Consider the following 22013-nt stretch of genomic DNA (forward strand, 5'->3'; position numbering starts at 1 on the left):
ATTGTATTTAACGTCCACTTTTAATTTAGTTGTATTTTTGATTATTGTATTTAGGCTGAAGATGCCCTTAATTGAGGGCGAAACATGTCCCATGTAACTAAGAATTTAATTATGTAACAACTATACGTGATAATATAAGTATTGAATAGGTGGAATAAATTAAAACACCTTTATCATTGTTGAACTGTTAAATTTTCAATACGGACCTAAAATGAGGTTTATAACATGTAACAATACTTCTACAGTTTAACATTTTTATGTCATCCATAATAGACTTCCAGATCCCCGTACTCTTTATCACTGCTCCCTAGCCCACCATGTTTCCTTGAATGTACCTCCCTATAAAAGCCCCCTAACATATGCATAGCACTGTAGGATCAAAAATTGAGAAGAGGTTATTTATCATTTTCAATTTATGGGATTTGGTTCTTACCCATTCATCAGGATCCACAAATTTCACTCCCAGTAGTCTCATTTAAATCCCAAATCACCATCCAATCTGTATCCCTCCTTCTCTTCTACTTTCATCACTATCTGCCCCTGATAACAATCTCTGCTTCCTTAAAATTCTTCTGTGCTGCATTAACCAGGTGCCAAACACATCCCCATCTATGTTGGTACCTACACCTGCTTGCCTTACATTGTTGGTACCAATGTGAAAAACTTCTTCTCTTCTACTTTCGTCACTATCTGCCTTAAACTAATTCTGCCCCTGAATAGAGTCCTTGGCCCTAAATTTCTTACCCCCTTCTCCCGTTCCATTCCATCCTGTAGGCTACATTGTTTGAGGGAGGCCTACCTTCCTTTCTGTCCTCTGTGAGAATCCTAATTTCCCTCGAACTCTCCAACTCCTCCCTCATGCTTCTTAATGCCTGTTCGCACCCATATTTCCTAACCATTCCTGTTCGTGTTTGTACGTATATCTATTTATGTGTCATTAATGTGTTGTTGGGAATAAATATGTGTAAAAGTTCAAAATATAAACTGAGTACATTCCTTCTACCTTTTCTATCCCCATTGATCAAAGTCATGGGAAGGACTGGACGAGAGAATGAGGTTATGCTAGGTTATGACAGAAGGTAAGCATTTTAGGCTTTTATGTGATTTACACATAGCTGACTACAGTTACAAACCGGAGTCATGTAAGTTTGGCAATGTGCACCGGAGGCCAGAAGACTACCTGGATTGTGGAAATCACAAAGAATTTATCTTCTCTCTGTCTAGTGCTGCTTTAGGAAGAGATGAAAATCAACCGTTCTGGTTTGAATGCCAACGTTGTGGACGTGACAACAGTGATCTGATAGATGTATTGTGTACACTTCCTAATCGTAGGTTATGATCTTCATTTCTGTGTTGACGTTTAACTAATAAGACAGAGTTTGAGGGATGTTCCACCATTCAACACATTGTAAAATACATTAAAATTATAAGAAGACCCGTTTCGACTCCCTTGGAGTCATCATCAGTTCCTGTTGAACATTAATTCAGGGGGAATCTGATAACAATCATCATAAATTGTTTGAAGGTGTATTTTATCCAGGTTTTTAAGATAGAAACAGAACTGTCAAGTCCAGGAATGTTTTTAGAGAGCCAAGATTTCATATCACTATAAGTGTCCATGTCACGTGTTCAACAGTTCATGTGTTTCCAGTGTTACGTGTTCCATGAACACAGGACAGTTTAGGTCAGAACTAGGAACATATTAAGTTCCAAGTGCTGCTTGCCATGTATCCATTGCATTTCAAAGTAATGTCTTGCAACACATTGATGTTTTTCCAGGCTATCAACTTTAAATTTTCTTATTATGATGATTGTTATCAGATTCCCCCTGAATTAATTTTCAACAGGAACTGATGATGACTCCAAGGGAGTCGAAACCGGTCTTCTTTTAATTTTAATGTATTTTACAATGTGTTGAATGGTGGAACATCCCTCAAACTCTGTCTTACACTTCCTAATGTCATGTTAAATAATTATCAGTGGTGTATACTGAGGGCTACCAAGGCTATCAGTGAAGCCCAAACCTCAATTGAGAATGATGGAAGTCTAAAGCACATTATAATGTAAGCATCTGACACATTGTTCCATTTACGAAACTTGAAAGCAGTGAGATAAAACGTCTCGCTTATTTCCGAGAGCAAGGCATCGGAGACTGACATCGCAGCCCACACTCTTGTCCCTCTCCCCTCGACTCGCCCTGCGCGACTTGCTGCTGTACATCAGATAGGAGTGGGGACCGTGTGGATACTTGTGCTAGGCTTCCGTCTGTCAGATCACCACTGCTATCAACCATGCATTACTCATCGTATATACTTCCTCACCTCATACTTCTGACTTAATTATAGAGATAACAGAGTGCTGGCATGTCACTCCCGTTTACTTCTACTTCCTTGTAGGAAGACTCTGCAGGTCTGCTCTTATAGGAGCAATATAATGTTATTTTTTATCGGTAGATAGTTAAAATGAAATGCAATCTTTCAGGTTTAATGTTCTCTTTTCTTGGTTGGAATCGAACCCGTGATCATGGGTCGGACACCACCACTGATCTCCTGAGAAAGCTAATTAACCAGTGAACAATGGGTACTACCGCTGCAAAATTCAACATTTTTATGAGAATTGGGGCAAAAGTCATGGAAACTATATTTTTTCTTGCAGATATGTGAACAGATCGCAAACGTATGTGTCGTGTGGAAGTTCTGCAGGCATAGTGTGTATGCAGAACAACAGATGGCTCTGTGATAGTTGGTAGTAGCGCAGCAAGGGCTGTGAAATCAGTCAGTTGGTGAGTGTCGTGTGAGGTGGAAGTAACCCGTGTTGAGCAGCGCGCTTACATCGAAATAGCCGTCCTCCGAGGGAGAAATGCGGTGGAATGTCACAGTGAATTAGTGGAAGCCCTCGGGGATAATGCCCTACCATACCGTACAGTAGCACAGTGGGTAGGTAAGTTTCAGCAAGTACGTGTGTCAACCAGTGATGAACAACATTCAGGACGACCTGTCAGTGTGCAGACCGACGTGGCACGTGCCGTCATCGAGCAGCTCGTGGATGAAGACAGACAATGGACGCTACTGGTGTTAGAGAGGGCAAGTGGCATCGAGAAACGCACCGTCCACAGGATATTGTGTAATGAGTTGCAACTGCGCAAAATTGCATCGAGGTGGGTACCGCATGCACTGACGGAAGTTCAAAGGTGGGTGCGCTATGCAATATGTTCCGACCACCTTGCACGCTGGCAACAGGACGGCAATCAATTCATGTCACGAATAATCACCATCGATGAATTTTGGGCCAGGGCATATGAACCAGAACTGAAACGTCAGTCCGCAGAGTGGCGACATGCTGGATCACCAAGGAGGCAGAAGGTCCGTCAGAATCCTTCCCAAGTCAAATTGACGGTGATCATCGCGTATAACGTCAGGGGTATCATTGTTTGCCACTTTGTTCCACATGGCTGAACAGTGACTGCACAATACTACAGGGACTTCCTGGTGCAACAGGTACAACATGGCATTCGGGAGAAACATCCGGATCTTGTGGACAATGCAATAATAATGCAAAACCACATAAAGCAGAGTGTGTAGGGCAGCTACTGCGACGTTGGGGATGGGAAGAATTGGAGCACCCACCGTACTCTCCCGACATTTCACCCTGTGACTTTGATCTCATTCGAAAGATTAAGGAGAGGACATTGCTAATGCTGTGCGCCAACAGGTGACCCGATTCACACATGGTGCGGCAAATGCTGAGGCAGATGGTATTCAGCGCCTCCCACATCGTTCGCAGCATGTTGTGTCAGTAGCAGGGGACTACTTTGAGGGTCTTTAGGCCCAGCTTTGTCATGTCAACTGTGTGTACTGTGTTGTCATCCTTTTGCACCGGGAAGGCATATTGCCCTGTATACTACCATAATAAATCAGTGTGTTATGAAATTTCAGTGCTGTTCATTGTCCACACTTGTAGTTAACACCCTGTCCTTTCATCTGTATATGTCACTTTTTCCAACCGGACTGATATCTTCAAGAAAAAAAAAATAGTTGCCATGACTTTTGCCCCAACCCTCGTATTTAATAATAATAATAATAATAATAATAACAACAATAATAATAATGGTGCATGGCATCTGTATAGACTTGGTGGTGGTGACCTAATGAGGATAAAACGAATGGCGAAGACGTCATAAACTCCCAGTCCCCAAGCCAGAACAATTAACAGTATGAGGGGGTCGATTCTGAAAATCGGTGCTATTGGACCAAAGGCAAGCATTCTATCCATTTAGCCAAAAAGTGGGACTTCAATTTGCTAAACCTTAGGCTACCATCTCCACTGATCAGGTGTTGAGTATTGATAGTGGCAGAGGCCAGGGCAGTCGCTTGTGAAGCAGCCTAGACAACACAGCAGGTTTCTCCGCTGGCTATTGGCTTATGCTCAAAACGCTGAAGGCTTGACGTTCATTAAACCAACCAATGAAAAGGGGTAACCTAAGTCTAGTGGTAGCCCACATCTTGATCCCAACATACGCCACTGATAATTATAGAAAGCAGGTGAAGAACGAGAGTTATGTCAGCAGAGAGGATAAAAACATTAAGCGGAGGAAGCTATCAACGCTCCACAATAATAGAGCTTGTGAGTATTTTTCTTGAAGTGTTTGTTTTTATTCGTGTAAAATGTGTATTTCTAACTTCAGTGAATGCATTTACTGATATGTGTGTTTCTTAGTAGCATTTAACGAAGAATGTGCATTTATCATAATCATTGTGTTGGTTTAAATGTGAATATCTGTGAAGTTGAAGTAATTCAAAGTTGAACACGCCCCCTTTTCTCCCTGCCTCCTTTTGACAGATGGGAACAGTGTTGCCAAGCGTACCTACCGGCTTTAATTGTAGAAGGCTCTGGATTTACATTAATATTCAGCAATCACTGACGCAATTCGTCATCAACAGGTGTAAAATTAAAGTAAAATGCGAACACTGAAGCATGGAGAAAGCCTTGTGTAATACAGGGAGAAAAGAATACATTACTCCCTACCGTAATAGAAGCCTCACCAACGCAACTAATTAAAATATACTACTTTTCTAGCCAAAAAAAAACAAAACAAAACACATAGTAGCGTGTGATGCTGCTTTAGTGTTGAAAGAATCACTTCCTCTATTAAAATTAAGAGTGGAACAAAGTAATAACTGCCATGTGCTTTATTACGATGTATTTATTATGTTGGCAGTGAGCCGGCGACCTATTTTCATTTTTTTATTTTTCAAAAACAGGAGCAAAGAGGATAGAATAGAATAGAGATGAAACTCATGATAAATTTCGGTTCCAAGCCACTTGGCGCTAGTACTTTTAGTCTCTTTTACGAGATAGCGCCACAGTGTGCATTCTGGTGCAATACATTAGTATTACTATCAACAGATAGTGCGGAGAATTAACATCCGGCGCAGCGACGCACATCCGGTTATGCTTACGGCTCCTCCCCCCCCTCCTTTCCCAACCCCATGCCTCCTCCCCCCCCCTCGCCAAACGGCGATAATAATGCAGTTCTACTACTTCCATGCCCAATACATTGTAATTCATATATTTTTATTTCCAAGTACTTACTACGTTGTAAATAATGATCTGATACCCCTAGTTCGTATGGCATACTATGTTACTGAGAACATAACCACACACCTCAAAGCAGCTTTAACTTCAAATGAATGATTGACACATTAACACAAAGCTGATATTATAACAAATAAGAAATCGCTTCGAAAGCAAGACAACAGAGCACATCATATGCAAGACAATGGGGTATCACATCAATATCCAAGTACCACATGAAAATAAAAATAACAGAATTAAATGCACTGAGACAGGAAATATATAGAACTACATTCATAGAACCATTCAGCTTTCAGCCCCTGATGTGTACTCAAACAGGAAATACAGGATTTCAGGAGGACTGGCGAAGATATATTTCAAATAAACAAGCACAAGGAACTAAGATTTACATCACAAGCACATGAGCACTTGGAATTCAAACAACACAAAACACAAATACTGTAGCATCATGGGAACTATCGATTAAAATCGATATAAGTTCGAACAAGGTTAATCGATTGGGTAAAGTCGAATTCGATACAATTCAGCAATATTATCTCCACAATGCTTGACGTTTTATGACTAATTAATTTGTGAGAAGTGCCCACTGATTGAGGTTAGACTTGAAATACTTTAAATACTTCACTTGGAGACAAACTGCCTTTAATTATTAACAACGTTCATTTCATGCTTACTTGCGTGCCACCTACAGAACGTGTATATAACTATTTACACGTTATGAATGACCTCTAGCGCCATCTAGAAAAAGAGACTGAAACTACCTGAAGCTAGCTACAGATTGGAACCAAAAGCCCTATTAGAGTTTCACCCCCCTAACAGGAGCGACGAGAACAAACAGAAGAATACGCGCAGCCACGCGGCACGTTCTGTTGTCGGCGTGGAATTGTGTCAGTCGAGGTAGAGGTGGGCTAAACTGCTATTTGTGTGAAACAGTTTCAACTGTTCCTGTTTCGAGCTCGAAACAGTTTCAAAATAACTGTTTCGAATAGCAGTTTTGCTTCTTCCAAATACTAGTGTTATGGCACGATTACTACAGTGTTGTTGCACACTGCTATTCTAATAGCGACTTAAAATCTGCTGTACAGAAGGAATTAACATAAAAATAAATTAAACTAAACTGTTTTTGCCAGTGAAGTGATGCTTCAAGAGCTACAACTAATAATTAAACATGATTACTTTTTAATATATTGTTTAAATGCTCTCGTTAATGCTTTTACACAATTAAGTAAACATTGAGGTTAGATTATACTGGTGATTTTTACACTATAATTTGGCTTTTTTTCCTTGATACCAGTATAAAGACAAGCTAATACTGCTCATAAACAAATACCTTTCCAAACGGCTATTAGAAAATTTCCGGTCGTATGTTATAATATTGTCAAGGGGAACCTGAGTAACCGGGACTGTGCCTGTGTCCAATGACTTGTTATTAGCATGGTTGTGTTTTTACAGTTTATACAGAATAACTTTTCCCAATGCTACTAACATTTATTATATCCATTAATACCAAAAGGCCATAGACTTGTACAGAAGAACTGTATACAAAATTTTGGGGTGTGCCTTTACAAATTGAGCTCAGTGAATTAAGAGTACCAGTACTAATAACAGGACGAAATTTAGATACATTGGTGGATTATGCCTACAAAAGTAATATAAGCATTCATAATAGAAAACTAATTATCAGAAAATTGGGGAACATACAGTGTATGAATAGAAGATATCCTAGTTTAATGATGTACACAGACTTAAATGACAGACACACAATAAACTGAATTAAAGAAAAAACTATGATGTTAACAATGCCTCACTAGAAGGGGAGATATGTAACAGATTTAAACCATCTTAAATTCTGCTTGTATAATCTGTAGAGATAACTGTAAATATATATGAGCATGCTGAGAATATAGGTTAGGCCTACATGAGATTTTTTTTAAAGAGTAAGCAACATTACATCTAATATTTTATGTTCAAATTAAGATTAAATAATATAAAACTAATTACCAGAACACTGGAGTACTTGTCTTAAGTTGATATGATTCATTGTATGAATAGAAGCTATCCTTGTTAAATGATCAACATAGATTTAACAGGTAGACACAATAAACTGAATTAACATTAAAACAATATTCACATAGCCTCACTAGAGTGAAATTTAAGTAACTTAAATTGTAAGTCGATCTGGGGAGATATTTACAAATATTACAAGCATGCTAAGGATGTACATAATTTAAGAGCAAGGTTACATTATCTTACAGCAATATTGCAGCTAATATTTTATGTACAAATTAAAATTAAATAATAGAAAACTAATTACCAGAAAACTGTATGTATGAACAGAAGATATCCTTGTTAAATGATCTACATAGATTTATCTGACAGACACAATAAACTGAATTAATGTAAAAACAATATTGATAGCCTCACTAGAGTGGAACATAAGTAACTTAAATTGTAAGTTGATAATCTGAGGAGATATTTACAAATATACACAAGCATGCCAAGAATGTACATGAACTTACAGCAACATTACATGTAATATTTTATATACAAATTAAAATCACAGGCTTAGTAATTGCACTGTATTTCACTGTCTTCACTATCTTACATACTCCAGTTACACTGCCTTTAATACTGTAACATGATACCCAGAAGCTATGATGCAGTCCACTGGCTATAATTGGCATTGAGGAACAATAACTGCCGCACATGTTGTGGACTTAGTCTAGTGCGTTTCTCATTGACAAACGCTCCAGCCTTCGAGAATATACGTTCGCAAGGAACTGATGATGCAACCATGCCAAATCTCTCTCGCACAACTTTTGACAGCAGTGGATAATTATGACTGTGTTTTTGCCACCACAACAAAGGATCCGCAGTCCTGGGATAGTATGCCTCCTGCAGGAACCGTTGTACTTCTACTATAGCCCCAGATGTGCCTGTTCCTGGAATAAAAATATTTAAAATAATTTTCTTGAAATGTAAATTAATAACCATCACATTAGTTTATTGAACCTTTTCCTTACCTTGTGGTTGAGTGTTGGCAATCATTCTGTCAAACTCCTCCCAGACTGACGAGCCACAGTTGGAAATTGCTTCTTGTGGTGTAGATGGCTGTGTTTCTGGCTGTTTTTCTTGTCTGAATACTTTTGTAGCCAGTTCTAGTGCATGTTTCTTTGCTGCTTCTGCAGCAGTTGTATCTACAAATCCAGGCTTCCTGTATCTGGGATCCAAGAATGTACACAGAGCTAGAGTTCCAGAATACTCAATATTATGGTATCTTGTGGCAATTTCCTGGTTTAAAATATCCAGTACCGACTTCACGGGGGCACAGATATTTTGTCTCAGCATAGACTTGCAAACTGATGATAAAACACGTGTCAGAGGAATAGCATCGCTACCTGTGATATACTTTTCTCCACTAAGCTGCTTTGTGATTTCTTCAAATGGTTTCAGCACTGTGCAGAGATCTTTACAAATTTCCCATTCTTCTTCAGAGAGTACAGGTAAGTTGTTGCTGGTCAATGCTGTTGTTACCTTTATTGCATCTTTGAGCTCTACAAAGCGACTCAGCATATAAAATGTTGAGTTCCACCTAGTTGGTACACTCTGAATTAATTTTTTAGGGATAACATCACTGTGAGCTTTCTGGTAGTCCAATAGCTTTCTTGTTGCAGTTGTACTTCTTTTGAAGAAGGCAACAATACATTTGACCTTTTCTTGTAGTGGTTGTACTTTATCTAAAGCTTCCTGAACAACCAGGTTCAGGGTATGTGCATAACAACCAAAATGCTTCCAGCCTAGGTCATTCTTCACAGCATTTTTTATGTTACTTGCATTATCTGTGACAACCAATTGAACTTTCTCAGATAAATTAAATTTATCTGTTATGTTTCTTACATGTGTAGCCAAATTACTGCTAGTATGTGGCCCATCTACTGGTGTACAGTCCAGTAATGTTGTAATAAACTTGAAGTTTTCATCCAAGTAGTGGGCAGTGACAGCTATGTAAGAATCATTATTTTTAGAAGTCCAACAATCTGTAGTAAGGCAGACACTTTCAGTAGATAACAGCTGTTGTGAGACAGCATTGAAACATTGCTCATACGCTGCTGGTAGGTAACTAGAAGATAGGAGTTTCCTGTTGGGGAGTTCATATGAAGAATTTAATGCCTTCACAAATTCCCTAAACCCGCGGTCTTCCACTATAGAGAAAGGTTGAAAATCCAGCACAAACAGCTTCATTAAGTGGTGATTGAGCCTTTTCTGAACAGAATGACTGATTTTCTTTGTCAAAAAACTTGATATATGTGACTGGTGGGATGAACTGCTGGTGTTTGTTGCTGTAGTATTAAGCCCTGAAGAAGAGTTGACACTTGAAGTGGGTACTGAAGTTGAAGTAATGTGAAGATTTTGATTATGGGATAGGAAAGAAGACACAGGAGGTTGCTGAGGATTGCTTTGATTTTCTGAATTGTCAGGTAAGTGAGAAGGTGGCCCTGAAGCAGTACTTTTTGTTGAAATGGGAGCAGAAACTTGAGGATTATCCACATTGACTATTTCACTGTAAAAATTTTCACCTGATTTCGATATTATCACTGTAGGGTGTTTTCTCCTTAGATGTGTTTTTAAGTTTGTTATTGATGATTTATACGACAGCTTCTGGCTACAGATATCACATTGTGCCACATGGTCACTGTCCCTTACCTCTGTAAAAAATGACCATAATGGGCTGGTTTTATTCCTCTTCGCCCCCACATTCATTTTCAAATACTATAATTTATTAGTGCTAAACAAAATGCGTTCACGAATAAGTTAATGAACCAAAATAAAACACACTTAAAATTTACACTGCACTCACAAGTCAGCCATATCCTGATTTTCACTCTGTATAACACAAAATTACAGAAGCGTACACCTGCACGTGTTGCATACAGAATTCGCGGGAAGTCAATATCATGAATTTGCAATTTCAGCAAATTTTGAACTATATGGCGATTTCCCACATGATCAGGTAACAGAATATTATTTCTCTCTATTATTGCATTTCGATACAGAATTCGTTAATACTAGAACAAAGGTAACGATTAAGCGTATATAATTGCCAGTGGATTGTTTCCTTTTTGTTCTTTACTACTCTCAGGCGTCAATTAAATCGTATTAACTTCGAGTATTTAAAATTCGCGGTTTAAGGATTGTGAGCCTTTTAAATCGCTCTCGGCGCCGGGCTTGTGCATCTGTTTCATTGGTGTTCTGCCAGATGGCACTGACGATCTCGTTGGGCATGCAGACCGGCCATTAGTTATACCCATTAGCGAAGTAGCAACAGAGAACAGAACAGTTTCAGATTCAGTGGTCGTAACAGAGTGTTTTGTGAAACAGCTACATTCCGAAACGGTACCGGGTCACGCAGAGCGAGCGACGAATAGTTCGATTAGCGAGGTAGCAACAGAAGTTTCAGAAGCAGTGGTTGTAACAGGGTGTTTTGTGAAACAGCTACATTTCGAAACGGTTTCAATACCGAAACAGTTTCAAAATAGCTGTTGCGTTTAATCTGTCCCATCTCTAGTCGAGAGTCAGGAGCAAAGAGGATAGAATAAAGTTTCGTTCTGAACTAGAGTAATGGCTAGTATAGGTTCTGTTTTATCTAAGTTTTATGCAGACTACACTGATAATACACCAAAAAAGTTGAAAATTATAGATGCATACTTACTTTACGTCTTTTTGACTGGAGTAATTCAATTCGGATACTGTGTTCTTGTGGGAACGTTTCCATTTAATTCTTTCTTGAGTGGATTCATATCATGCGTGAGCTGTTTCGTACTTGCCGGTAAGGAGCCATTCTCTTCGTGCATTATTATATTTTCTTGAAGTATTGATTGCCAGCGTTTACTCTCGTGTTCAAAGAAGAGACGTCCTTAACCTAATTGATGTTGTGTCGTGTGTGATTCAGCTAGTTAAGGGTGTTTGCGTGTATATTTATTGACATGTTGGAATTAATAGCTTCTGGGCAAATTCTAGAAATACTGTGGTATCTTAAGAACGTTAGGTGATAAAGTTATTATTATACCCATCTATTTGGCAAAAGTTCAGAACAGGTTACATTTTCCAGCGCACGCATCTAGGCGCGATTGCACTGTCATTTGTTTCTTTCGCTCGCGTCTCGCGAAGGGCTTGATCGTGCGGTGAACAGAGCTGCCAACTATTCATACAAAGAACTAGTCCTAGTGTAGCGGCGCTACTTTTGAATTTACGAATCTCGTGACAAAGCCATTGGTCTGGATTGGTTAGACCAGGGGTTTCCAATTAGTAAGGGCTTGAGGGCCACATTGGAAAACTTAGGTATGATCGCGGGCCGCACTTCAATAATAGGCCAATTTTCGTGAAATTCTACAAATAGAACAGAGGTAACAGTGAAATAATATTCATAGTTCAACTGAAATGAAGGTCTGATAATTTTATTTGCTTAAAACATTATCGTACATCAGCATAAAGGAGTGAAATTAAAAATTAACAGTATTATACCCAGGACAATTGCATTCTGAAGAAAAGCACCCAACAATAACAGTTCATTTGAATTAATATTTGACGAATGACAAAAAAAAGAAATTCCGTAAGAATAACCAAAATTAATAATGTAGGCAAAACAAAACGTAAAGAATCTACCAATGAACGAATGTCTACCTCCAGCTCTGTTGTTGCTAATCTCAAAAGATGCAGCAAGGAAGAATCTGAAAGTCGACTTCTGTATTGATTTTTAATGAGTTTCATAGATGAAAAACACTTTCACATATGTGTGTGCTCCCAAACATTGAAGTAATTTTTAGTCCAAATTGTCTTAACTTCGGGTATTTTTCGCTGGGCAGTTTTAAAAAATGCGATCCCTTTTCTTGTCTGTAGGAACGTATCGGCTTGTAGATCGCACAGCTCAAGTTGTAGTTGTCGTTCTTGTTCCTCAATTGCAGCACCAAGAGGATTCACGTAAAGTTGTATACTTCTTTTCAGAATTTCAGTTTCCTTGAATCATGTGTAGAATTCTTCAATGATCTCTTGAATGTGTGAACTGAAATCTGAAAAATGTATGGTTTCTTGGTCTTTCTCCGCCGCTAATTGTAGACAGCAGGAAAAGTAAGTCATTTCATTGTTTTCTAAAGAATGTTTGAAAATTTTCAATTTGTTTCGAAATCCATTTAACAGTTACCACCATATCTGACACCTCATGGTTTCTTTCTTGAAGATTCAGGTTGAAGGTGGTAAGGTGATTTTTCATGTCTGCTTGGAAAGCTAACTGCTTTAACCCGCCAGTACTCGCGGGTGAGCGCTGCGCTCACTTTAACTTTTAACAGCTTATAACTCTAACCTAGTGGAAATTGGGAAGCCGAGCTCTCGTCTACCTTCCTTTATGAGTATCCCCTTTGACGTATACAGGAAACCGGAATCGTGAGTGCTTCCCAGACACTTTGATTTCAATTTTGGCGCAGACGCAAACAGAAGTGATCGCAGCGCTCACCCGCGAGGATCCGTGTAACTTTTCGTGCATGTGCGAAGTAGTACGAGTCTGAGTGCAGAGTGATATTTTATTAACATATAGAGTACGGAACGTGAAGAACACATTCGGAAGTGGTTGTTAGAAGAATCTGATGATGAAATTTTAGGCTCTCCTCTGATAGTAGACAATGATAGTGAAGATTCGGAGGGAGAGATTGAAAACAGTGATCATGACACTAGCAGTGAAGTAGCCGCTGACGATTCAGATTTCGATGAGCACATCGGGCCTCATTATGTTGGTAAGGACAATGTCACGGTGTGTAACATTCATCCCCCTCCACACAACAGGCGAAGGAGCAAGAAGAATATTGTCATTCATCCGCCAGGTGTGAAAACACGTGCTCAGCACGCAGTGACAGTTCTCCAGTCGTGGGACTTGTTCTTTCCTGACGATGTGATTGCTGAAATAGTGAACTACATGAACGTTCGTTTGCGGAAGTTCAGACAAAATTACACTCGTGAGTGTGACGTCTTGGACACAAATGTGAACGAGATAAAGGCCCTGATTGGTTTGTTATACTTAGCAGGAGTTACAAAATCATCACATCAAAATATTCAAGACTTATGGGCAACTGATATGACAGCACCGGAGTATTTTCACCTGGTAATGAGTTACAATAGATTTTATTTGCTTCTTAGTGCCCTGAGGTTTGATGATATTCATACTAGGCAGCAAAGGAAAGCTCTGGATAAGTTGGCGCCAATCAGATAAATATTTCAAGGTTTTGTTCAGCGACGTGAAGATAATTACAGTGTCGGGGAATACGTCACACTAGCCAAGCATTTCGTGGCAGGTGCAGCTTCAGACAGTAAATTCCAAACCAACCATCCAAATACGGAATCAAAATTTTTGCCTTGGTTTGTTCTCGGATGTTTTATACTGCAAAGATGGAGATATATGCGGGAAGACAGCCTGAAGGTCCCTTTGTATTAGACAATAGTCCTAGTAGTGTCGTGAGAAGAATGGTTCAGCCAATAGGAAACAGCGGCCGGAACGTGACTGTCGACAACTGGTTTTCTTCCGTTGGGATTGTGAATGAGCTTGTACGGGAGAAGAATCTAACGATGGTCGCAACACTGAAAAAAAATAAGCAGGAGATTCCGCCAGAACTAGTCGACACTAGATCCAGGCCAGTAAATAGCAGCATTTTTGCTTTTGGGGAGCATTGCATGCTGATTTCGTATTTGCCTAAAAAGAAGAGAAACGTAATTCTCATATCAAGTATGCACGAATTTCCAGTAATTGATGAAACAAATGGGGACCTTATGAAACCAGAAGGACTTACGTTTTATAATTTGACGAAAGGACGGGTCGATCTTGTTGATGTAATAGTCTTTGTACTCTGTATCTAGAGTGTGCTACAGATGGCCTCTAAGAATATTTTTCACAATGTTGGATATTGCCGGTATCAACAGCCAGATTATTTATCGTTTGAACACATCTGAAGAGTTACCGTGGATGAAGTACCTGAAAACACTCGCCCTGGACCTTGCAAAATTCCATCTAGAAGAAAGAGTTGCAAAATCTGGAATTCACTCAGATCTGCATCTGAAAATTCTGAAAGTTATGTGGAAAAAGCCCTATCCTCCACAGGTGACATCGTCGCGAAGGGAAAAGTGTACACACTGTCCAAGAAAGAAGAACAGGAAAACAGCAGCCAGATGTGTGAAATGCAGTGCACCAATCTGCGGAGACCACATAGTAACTGTTCGTGAACCGTGCCATTTTCCACATCCGGATCAAAGCGACTCGAAAACGGAATAAAGGTGACAACAGTGCTGAGACTTTATATTGAAACATGTGTTCCACAAGAAGATGTACTGTTGCCTAATTTACGAACAGGTTCAACAATGACAGTTCTATTGGCAGAAACATTGTTTTATTGACTTTTGTTTGGCTTTTATTTTTTTATTTTGCTTCTGCAGAACATGGTTATATGTCACGCTACTATCCAGATTTCAATAAATTAATACATTCTAACCTGAATAAAGTAAGCGAACCCCAATTCTGGTAAGAATAACCTAAATTTCTATAAAGCATGCATTCAAACCTATATTAAGTGAGTTAAACCCAAGCGTGCATACTATTATTTCAAAACTGCAATTACAATGAATAAATCTCCTTCTCTGAATGAATGTTGAAAAAAGAAATCGTTAGGAAAACGAACGTACATGAGGTGAGCGCCGCACTCGACCGCGAGTAAAGACGTTATACATGTGGCCGCGACTACTGTTGGGTTAAAAACTCTGGGCTTGAATTTTCTCTTTTAGTTCTGAGGTATCTGACGAGAAAAACTTATTAAGAAATTTGGGGATTTCCTTGCGAATTGCAAAAAAACAAGAAAAAAACGTTGAAGGCACTTCCCTGCCCTCAGCCACCTTACTTGATTGTACAGCAGCAAGTCTCCATATTCTGCATCAATTTCTAGCAGAAACTGTTTGTTTTTTCTATGCAAAAGGGCTCGATTTCTGCCTCTTAACATATTAATAATTGTAACCACAAGTTCAAAAACTTCCATATTCTTAATTGATATCCCACACAACGCTCCCTGGTGAATAAGACAGTGGATCATTAGACATGTTACGCCATTTTCTTTTAGCAATCCCGTCAGTCCTGTCTTCACCCCTGTCATTGCTGACGCTCCGTCTGTCACAATGGCTGAACATTTACTGAAGCATCCAACTCTGTCCACAGTTCTTTTAACAGCATCAAATATGTCCCTCCCTCTTGTTGTTCCTTGAAGAGAGCAGACATCAAATAGCTCCTCTTTACTACTGAAGTCTTTGAAGATGCTGTGTACAAATATTAGTAGCTGGCTGACTTGTGACTGATCAGTGCTTTCATCAAGGCATAGCGAGAAATATGTGCTTTCCTTAAGCAATTTAATGAGCGCTTTTTCTACTTGTTCTCCCATATCAGCAGCCTTTCTCTGTACTGTTTGGTTGGAAAGTGGCACTGATTAAAATTTCTCAGCCATTTTAGCATTTGTTAAAGCCTTTGCCATTTCCATAGCACACTTTTAAAAAGACTGCCTTGAGTGAAGGTTTTTTTTTTTTTTTTTTTTTTTTTTTTGCAAGTTCAAGCGACACTGCGTAGGAGGCGTTCAGAGAAGATGACTGATTTTGTAAGACTTTACCAAACCTACCTGTATGTTGTTTTAATTTCTTTTTGAGGTCTGCAACCAGTGTGTGTCGAGCTTCTTTCTTATATTCTGCATACTTGCGGTTCTCCCTTTTGGGTTAGCCTGTTGTTCGCTTTAACCTCTGGTACCTCACCTTTATGTATGTACAACACATACTCCACTCTTTTTTCTAACTTTTCCAAATATATTTTTAAATATAAATGGCCGAAGAGCTGCTCGTACAGCTGATGGCCCACCCACCCTTCAGGGGTGGGAATGAAATGACAATTCGAAACGAAACGAAATCTGCATACTTTTTCTCGTGCATTATTCAGTAATGTTGTTTAACATTGTACTCCTTCGGCACAGACACTATTTGCATGCAAATCAAACAGTGAAGCTTCCCACTGTTGTTAGTAATTAAACAGTCACTCTCCCAGCTTTCCTTGTAAATTCTGTTTTCATTTTCAATTTTGTGTTTCACTGAGCTGCCGCTCATTTTCTATTCGCGTAAAAGACGCAAGCACTTTACACTCAACACTAAACAAAGCCGCAAAAATGGACAGTACAGTAACTTGTGAAACTTCACTGCACGTCAACCAGGCGCGACTGAGTGTGTGGAGACGGGAGGAATAGCCAGCAAGCCTTGCCGGGCGAGTCTATTGCTGTGTGAGTGAAGGGGATGGAGGTCAGTGGAGGGGCCCACGTCCTCTCTTGCCGCCTCCTGCACTGTGAGTTACGGCGCATCGCTCGTAGAACAGCTGACTTAATTCTTTATCAACTTTGTTTGCTCATTTTTTCTGTATCCTTTTCAGACCAGCCACTTGCTGTTATGAGTGTATTTTATACATTTCATTAACATTAGCGATTAGAGTTCAGTTTCTGTGGAGTTGGGACCCGTTTCACATGAATGTGAAGATTCTTTGTATCAAGTAGGTAGTGCATTTCTACAAAAACATTTTTAGACAGGTTGGAAATAATGAAACAGTTGAATGTTGCACATCGTACATGTCTGCATGACAATTCAAACGTTTTTATGTCATTAAGATATATATGACAATATTCAAATGTAAGTTATTGAAAAATATTCTCACATGTTTATATATTGATTTTATATTAATTGTGGCAAGAAGTGAAAATTATATCCATACGAAAAATATGCTCTCGCAAGAATGAGGGTTTTACGTTCTTTAAAATAAAATAATGTATTCAGATCAAGTGAATATTTAAAAACAGGAAATAATATTAAATAATGAATTAGTTCTGACTTGGGATATTTTTTGAACGAGCTATGAAATATTTTTGGTACATTTTCTTCAAATTTCTTAAAAAATATACATAATTTGGGTTAGACCATTGGTCTGGATCAAGCAAAGGGGGTCTGGGGGCATAAGCCCCCAGGTTAGAAGCCGCGAAGCGGCCCTAGGCCTCTAGTATCCCGCGTGACAATGCCATTCGTCTGGATTGGTTAGACCATTGGTCAGTGACAAAAGCCGTTGGTCTGGATTGGTCAGTGACAAAGCCATTCGCAACTTTGTTTAGGCACTTTTATTTTTTACAATTTGTTTTACTTCGCACCGACACAGATAGGTCTTATGGCGATGATGGGATAGAAAAGGCCTAGGAGTGAGAAGGAAGCAGCCATAGCCTTAATTAAGTTAAAGCCCTACCATTTGTGTGGTGTGAAAATGGGAAACCGCTGAAAGCCGTCTTCAGGACTGCCGTCAGTGGGGCTCGAGCCCACTATCTCCTGGATGCAAGCTCACAGCTGTGTGCCCCTAGCCACCCGATGGGTGAGGCCCTTGTTAACAGTCAAAAATAATATTCTGGTTAAATGTCTTTATTAAAAAAGTTTACAAAAACATCTTGGTGTAGACTCTCCTCAACTTCCTCCTGTTGATTTCTGTTTTCAGATTTTGTGATCTAGGCCTATCCTAATGATTCAAAATGTAAACCTCACTTAACTAAACCTGACTTTATCCTGTTGATCTTTGTTTTAGTTTTTTTTTTTTTTAATCTATCCTAATGATTCCAATTTCAAACATTCCAACCTTTGACTCATAGATGTCAATACTGACTAATCTTGTGTTCATATTGATAAAATTAAGATAATTTATGAAGACCCTGACTAGGTCTACCCCCACAAATAATTTTTCAAGTAGTTAAGAGGCAGATTTAGTATCAAAATGTTTTAGAAGGTTATCAGAGGCTTGCTAACTGAATGCTGAAAGGCATAACAGTCTGCTGCCGTCTCCATCACTACACTGGAAAAAATCCAAAGAAAAGCAGCTCTTTTTGTTCTGGGTGATTTCCGACAAAAGAGTAGCGTTACAAAAATGTTAAGTTTGGGCTGGGAAGAACTGGGAGAAAGAAGACGAGCTGCTCGACTAAGTGGTATGTATATCACAAATATATAATAATATTTATAGATCCACCTGTTAAATACAATACAATCCACTATTTCATGTGGTCAAAATATATACATAATACTTAAAAGTCATAGGTACATATTTCACCCTTTTTTTATGGGCATCATCAGCCTATATCAATCTTAAAATTATTGGATATGGGATCTTTCTAATCTTATAAACTATGGAATAAAATGTTATACTATAACATCTAAAATGATGACAATGCTCAGTCTGACGAACTTAACACGCACCGTACGAGTAAAACTCGATCATTTCTTCAAATAAATATTTCATCAGGGGTAATAACACCCACTTGACTGTCTTTCGGATCCAATCGATTACCATATTAACATAACTAAACGTTGACGTCAGCTAGTTCTGACACCTCAACATTTTATCATTAGCAACGTCTTGTACAAAAAGTCATATCTTCTCTTCTACGACTTTCTGATAAATCAACGGTATATTTTAACACACTTGATACGTTCACACTTCTATTTTAAATATTTGATGTTGATTTTAATATCTTGAACTCATGTTATAGGAGTGGAATAAATATCCCCCTTGGATGATTGTGCTTTCACTTTCAAGGTCGTCATAGTCCTATTGGTGTATAAGAAGAGGATTCATTTTGGTTTTAAACACTCAAATATTCGAGATTAACAACGTTTATAATCTTCAAAACTGTTAATTTGCAATATTTTTAACATACTTTCTGTGCATTGTTATCATTTTAGATGTTATACTATAACATTTTATGAGAGCATTGTTCAACATTTTATTCTATCTATATATATAAAATAACTTGTCCTGACTGACTGACTGATTTATCATCTATCATATATCATAGAAGAGAGAAGAAAGGATCCACTTAATCAATACAAGTTTATTGTAAGTACCTATATTACAGTACTGGTTTCGACTCTTTTTAATAAGTCATCTTCAGCTGTACATTACCTTTACATTAGTCAAAGTTGGTATTGTGCCTTACTAAGTAAAAAGAGGGATGTAACAAGCGTTAAAATTAGGCATATTTCAAAGTAAAAGCCGGCTGTATACATCTAATATTACGTGTGTCTGTGGGCCTAAAAATCGTGTTGATCAGCTTATTCTAAAAAGTTATAGGTACATAAACACATTAAAATATTCACAGTACATATTAAAATACACATTTCATGCTAAAGTCCAGTGTGATGATTAGGAATACATTCTTGAAATGAATTTGACATCTTGCGTTTGTTTGTTTACTTAATTATCCAATTACAGGGCAAGCCCCACATACAAGCTTTCACAATTTATTCAAAAATTCCTTAAGAAACACTACTTTTTTCAACCTAATAAAACCGTACGAAATTCAATAGTTTTTTGTAATAAGACTAAAGAACTGCAAATTGAAGAATTCATAACATTACTCGAATTTGCCACTAATAACAACTTCTTCAGATTCCATGACACAATTTACCAACAACAAGGCCTACCGATGGGGTCTTCTGCTTCCGGTATACTGGCTGAAATATACATAGACCATCTAGAATATATGTCGATCAGCAAAATAGACAGATTATTTTTCTGGTGTAGATTTGTCGATGACATCTTTGTCGTCACTGACAATATACGCACAAACGACAATACGTTTTTGGATATATTAAACACTATAGACCCGCACATAAAATTCACAAAAGAAACTGAAATTAATTGCAAATTAAATTATCTTGATTAGACAATAACCAGGCACGAAAACCACTTGTCATTCAAAATTTATCGTAAACCCACTCACACATTAAATACGATCAAAACAGACTCCATCCATCGCAATACTCATAAAAAAAAGCAGGGTATTACAGTATGATCTATAGGGCCTTCAACATACCATTATCAAAAACCGACTTTAATGAAGAAATACATTTGATTCAAGAAATAGCCAGAAATAACGGTTACAAGAAAGAAATGGTTAATACAATCATTCAAAAAATCAAATCTCAGCCAAAAACCAAGCAGACGAAAATAGACAAACCTAGGAAGGACTATGCAATATTTACCTTCAACAACACTCGCATATATCCTTTGACTAATATATTTAAAAAACACAATCTCAAAATAGCCTTCAGAACTACGCACAATAGTAGCAGCATCATACATTATACCAAGATAATCAACAACACTAACAAGTACTATCGCTCAGTAGTATATCGAATCAGATGCAACAATTGTGAAACAAGTTACGTAGGACGTACCGGTAGGAACTTTGCAATCAGATAAAATGAACACATTAATGCTGTAACACACAACCATTTTTCTGCAATAGGTCAACATATGGACGAATACAAACACCTTATTTAACAAAGTTATCCCCGCCTTAAAAAATTACGATCTTAAAATAGTCAACAAACGGTGTCCAACACGCGCCACAGCGCAGACAACCGACACACTCAACTCCGCCCCTACACATACGACAGCAACTCCACCCACCCCTCCATTCCCCTCACAGCAGCGGATACCAACACCAGGAGAACACGGCACAGTACACTCCAGGCAGCCAGGTTGAACGCAACTCATCCACTTCAACAATAGTAAGTAACTATTACGGAAACACATATACAAGCAGGCACTTTCAGAACACAAATTTTCTAACTTTACTTTTCGTTTCATACAGATATTTATCGGCAATTATATACAAGAAAAGAACCACCACCCAGCAACTGACATTCATACATTAAAGCAAACTGCATTTAACGTTTTTAAAGACATTCTTCAACTTCAGCTGCACATACCTACCTCTGAACATACACGTATTTGCCACTGACAACTGAAGATTGTAATCACACAAGTGGATGAACCTAATATAGAGTAGAATATTATGGAAGCACTCCATACGAACACAAGCATGGACATTTCCTGTCATGTTGGATAATTAAGTAAACAAACAAATGCAAGACGTCAAATTCGTTTCAAGAATGTATTCCTAATCATCACACTGGACTTTAGCATGAAATGTGTATTTTAATATGTAATTTTAATATGTACTGAGAATATTTTAATGTGTTTATGTACCTATAACTTTTTAGAATAAGCTGATCAACACAATTTTTAGGCCCACAGACACACTTAATATTAGATGTATACAGCCGGCTCTTACTTTGAAATATGCCTAATTTTAACGCTTGTTACATCCCTCTTTTTACTTAGTAAGGCACAATACCAACTTTGACTAATGTAAAGGTAATGTACAGCTGAAGATGACTTTATAAAAAGAGTAGAAACCGGTACTGTAATATAGGTACTTACAATAAACATGTATTGATTAGGTGGATCCTTTCTTTTCTCTTCTATGATATATAAC

General features: G+C 38.3%; 1 protein-coding gene across 1 annotated transcript in view; it reads left to right on the top strand.

The window, feature by feature from the left end:
* The first annotated feature begins 6393 nt into the window (after positions 1–6393).
* Positions 6394–22013, top strand: part of LOC136863870 (dolichyl-diphosphooligosaccharide--protein glycosyltransferase subunit DAD1) — a 57160-nt gene continuing 41540 nt past the window's right edge. Inside the window, exons 1-2 of the mRNA XM_068226071.1 lie at positions 6394–6492; positions 11167–11422. Of these exons, the coding sequence (XP_068082172.1) occupies positions 11215–11422 (208 nt within the window). The 5' untranslated portion in view covers positions 6394–6492; positions 11167–11214. The remainder of the gene's footprint in view (positions 6493–11166; positions 11423–22013) is intronic.

This window comes from Anabrus simplex, chromosome 2 (genome assembly GCF_040414725.1).
Source record: "Anabrus simplex isolate iqAnaSimp1 chromosome 2, ASM4041472v1, whole genome shotgun sequence".
In the NCBI taxonomy this organism is placed as follows: domain Eukaryota; kingdom Metazoa; phylum Arthropoda; class Insecta; order Orthoptera; family Tettigoniidae; genus Anabrus; species Anabrus simplex.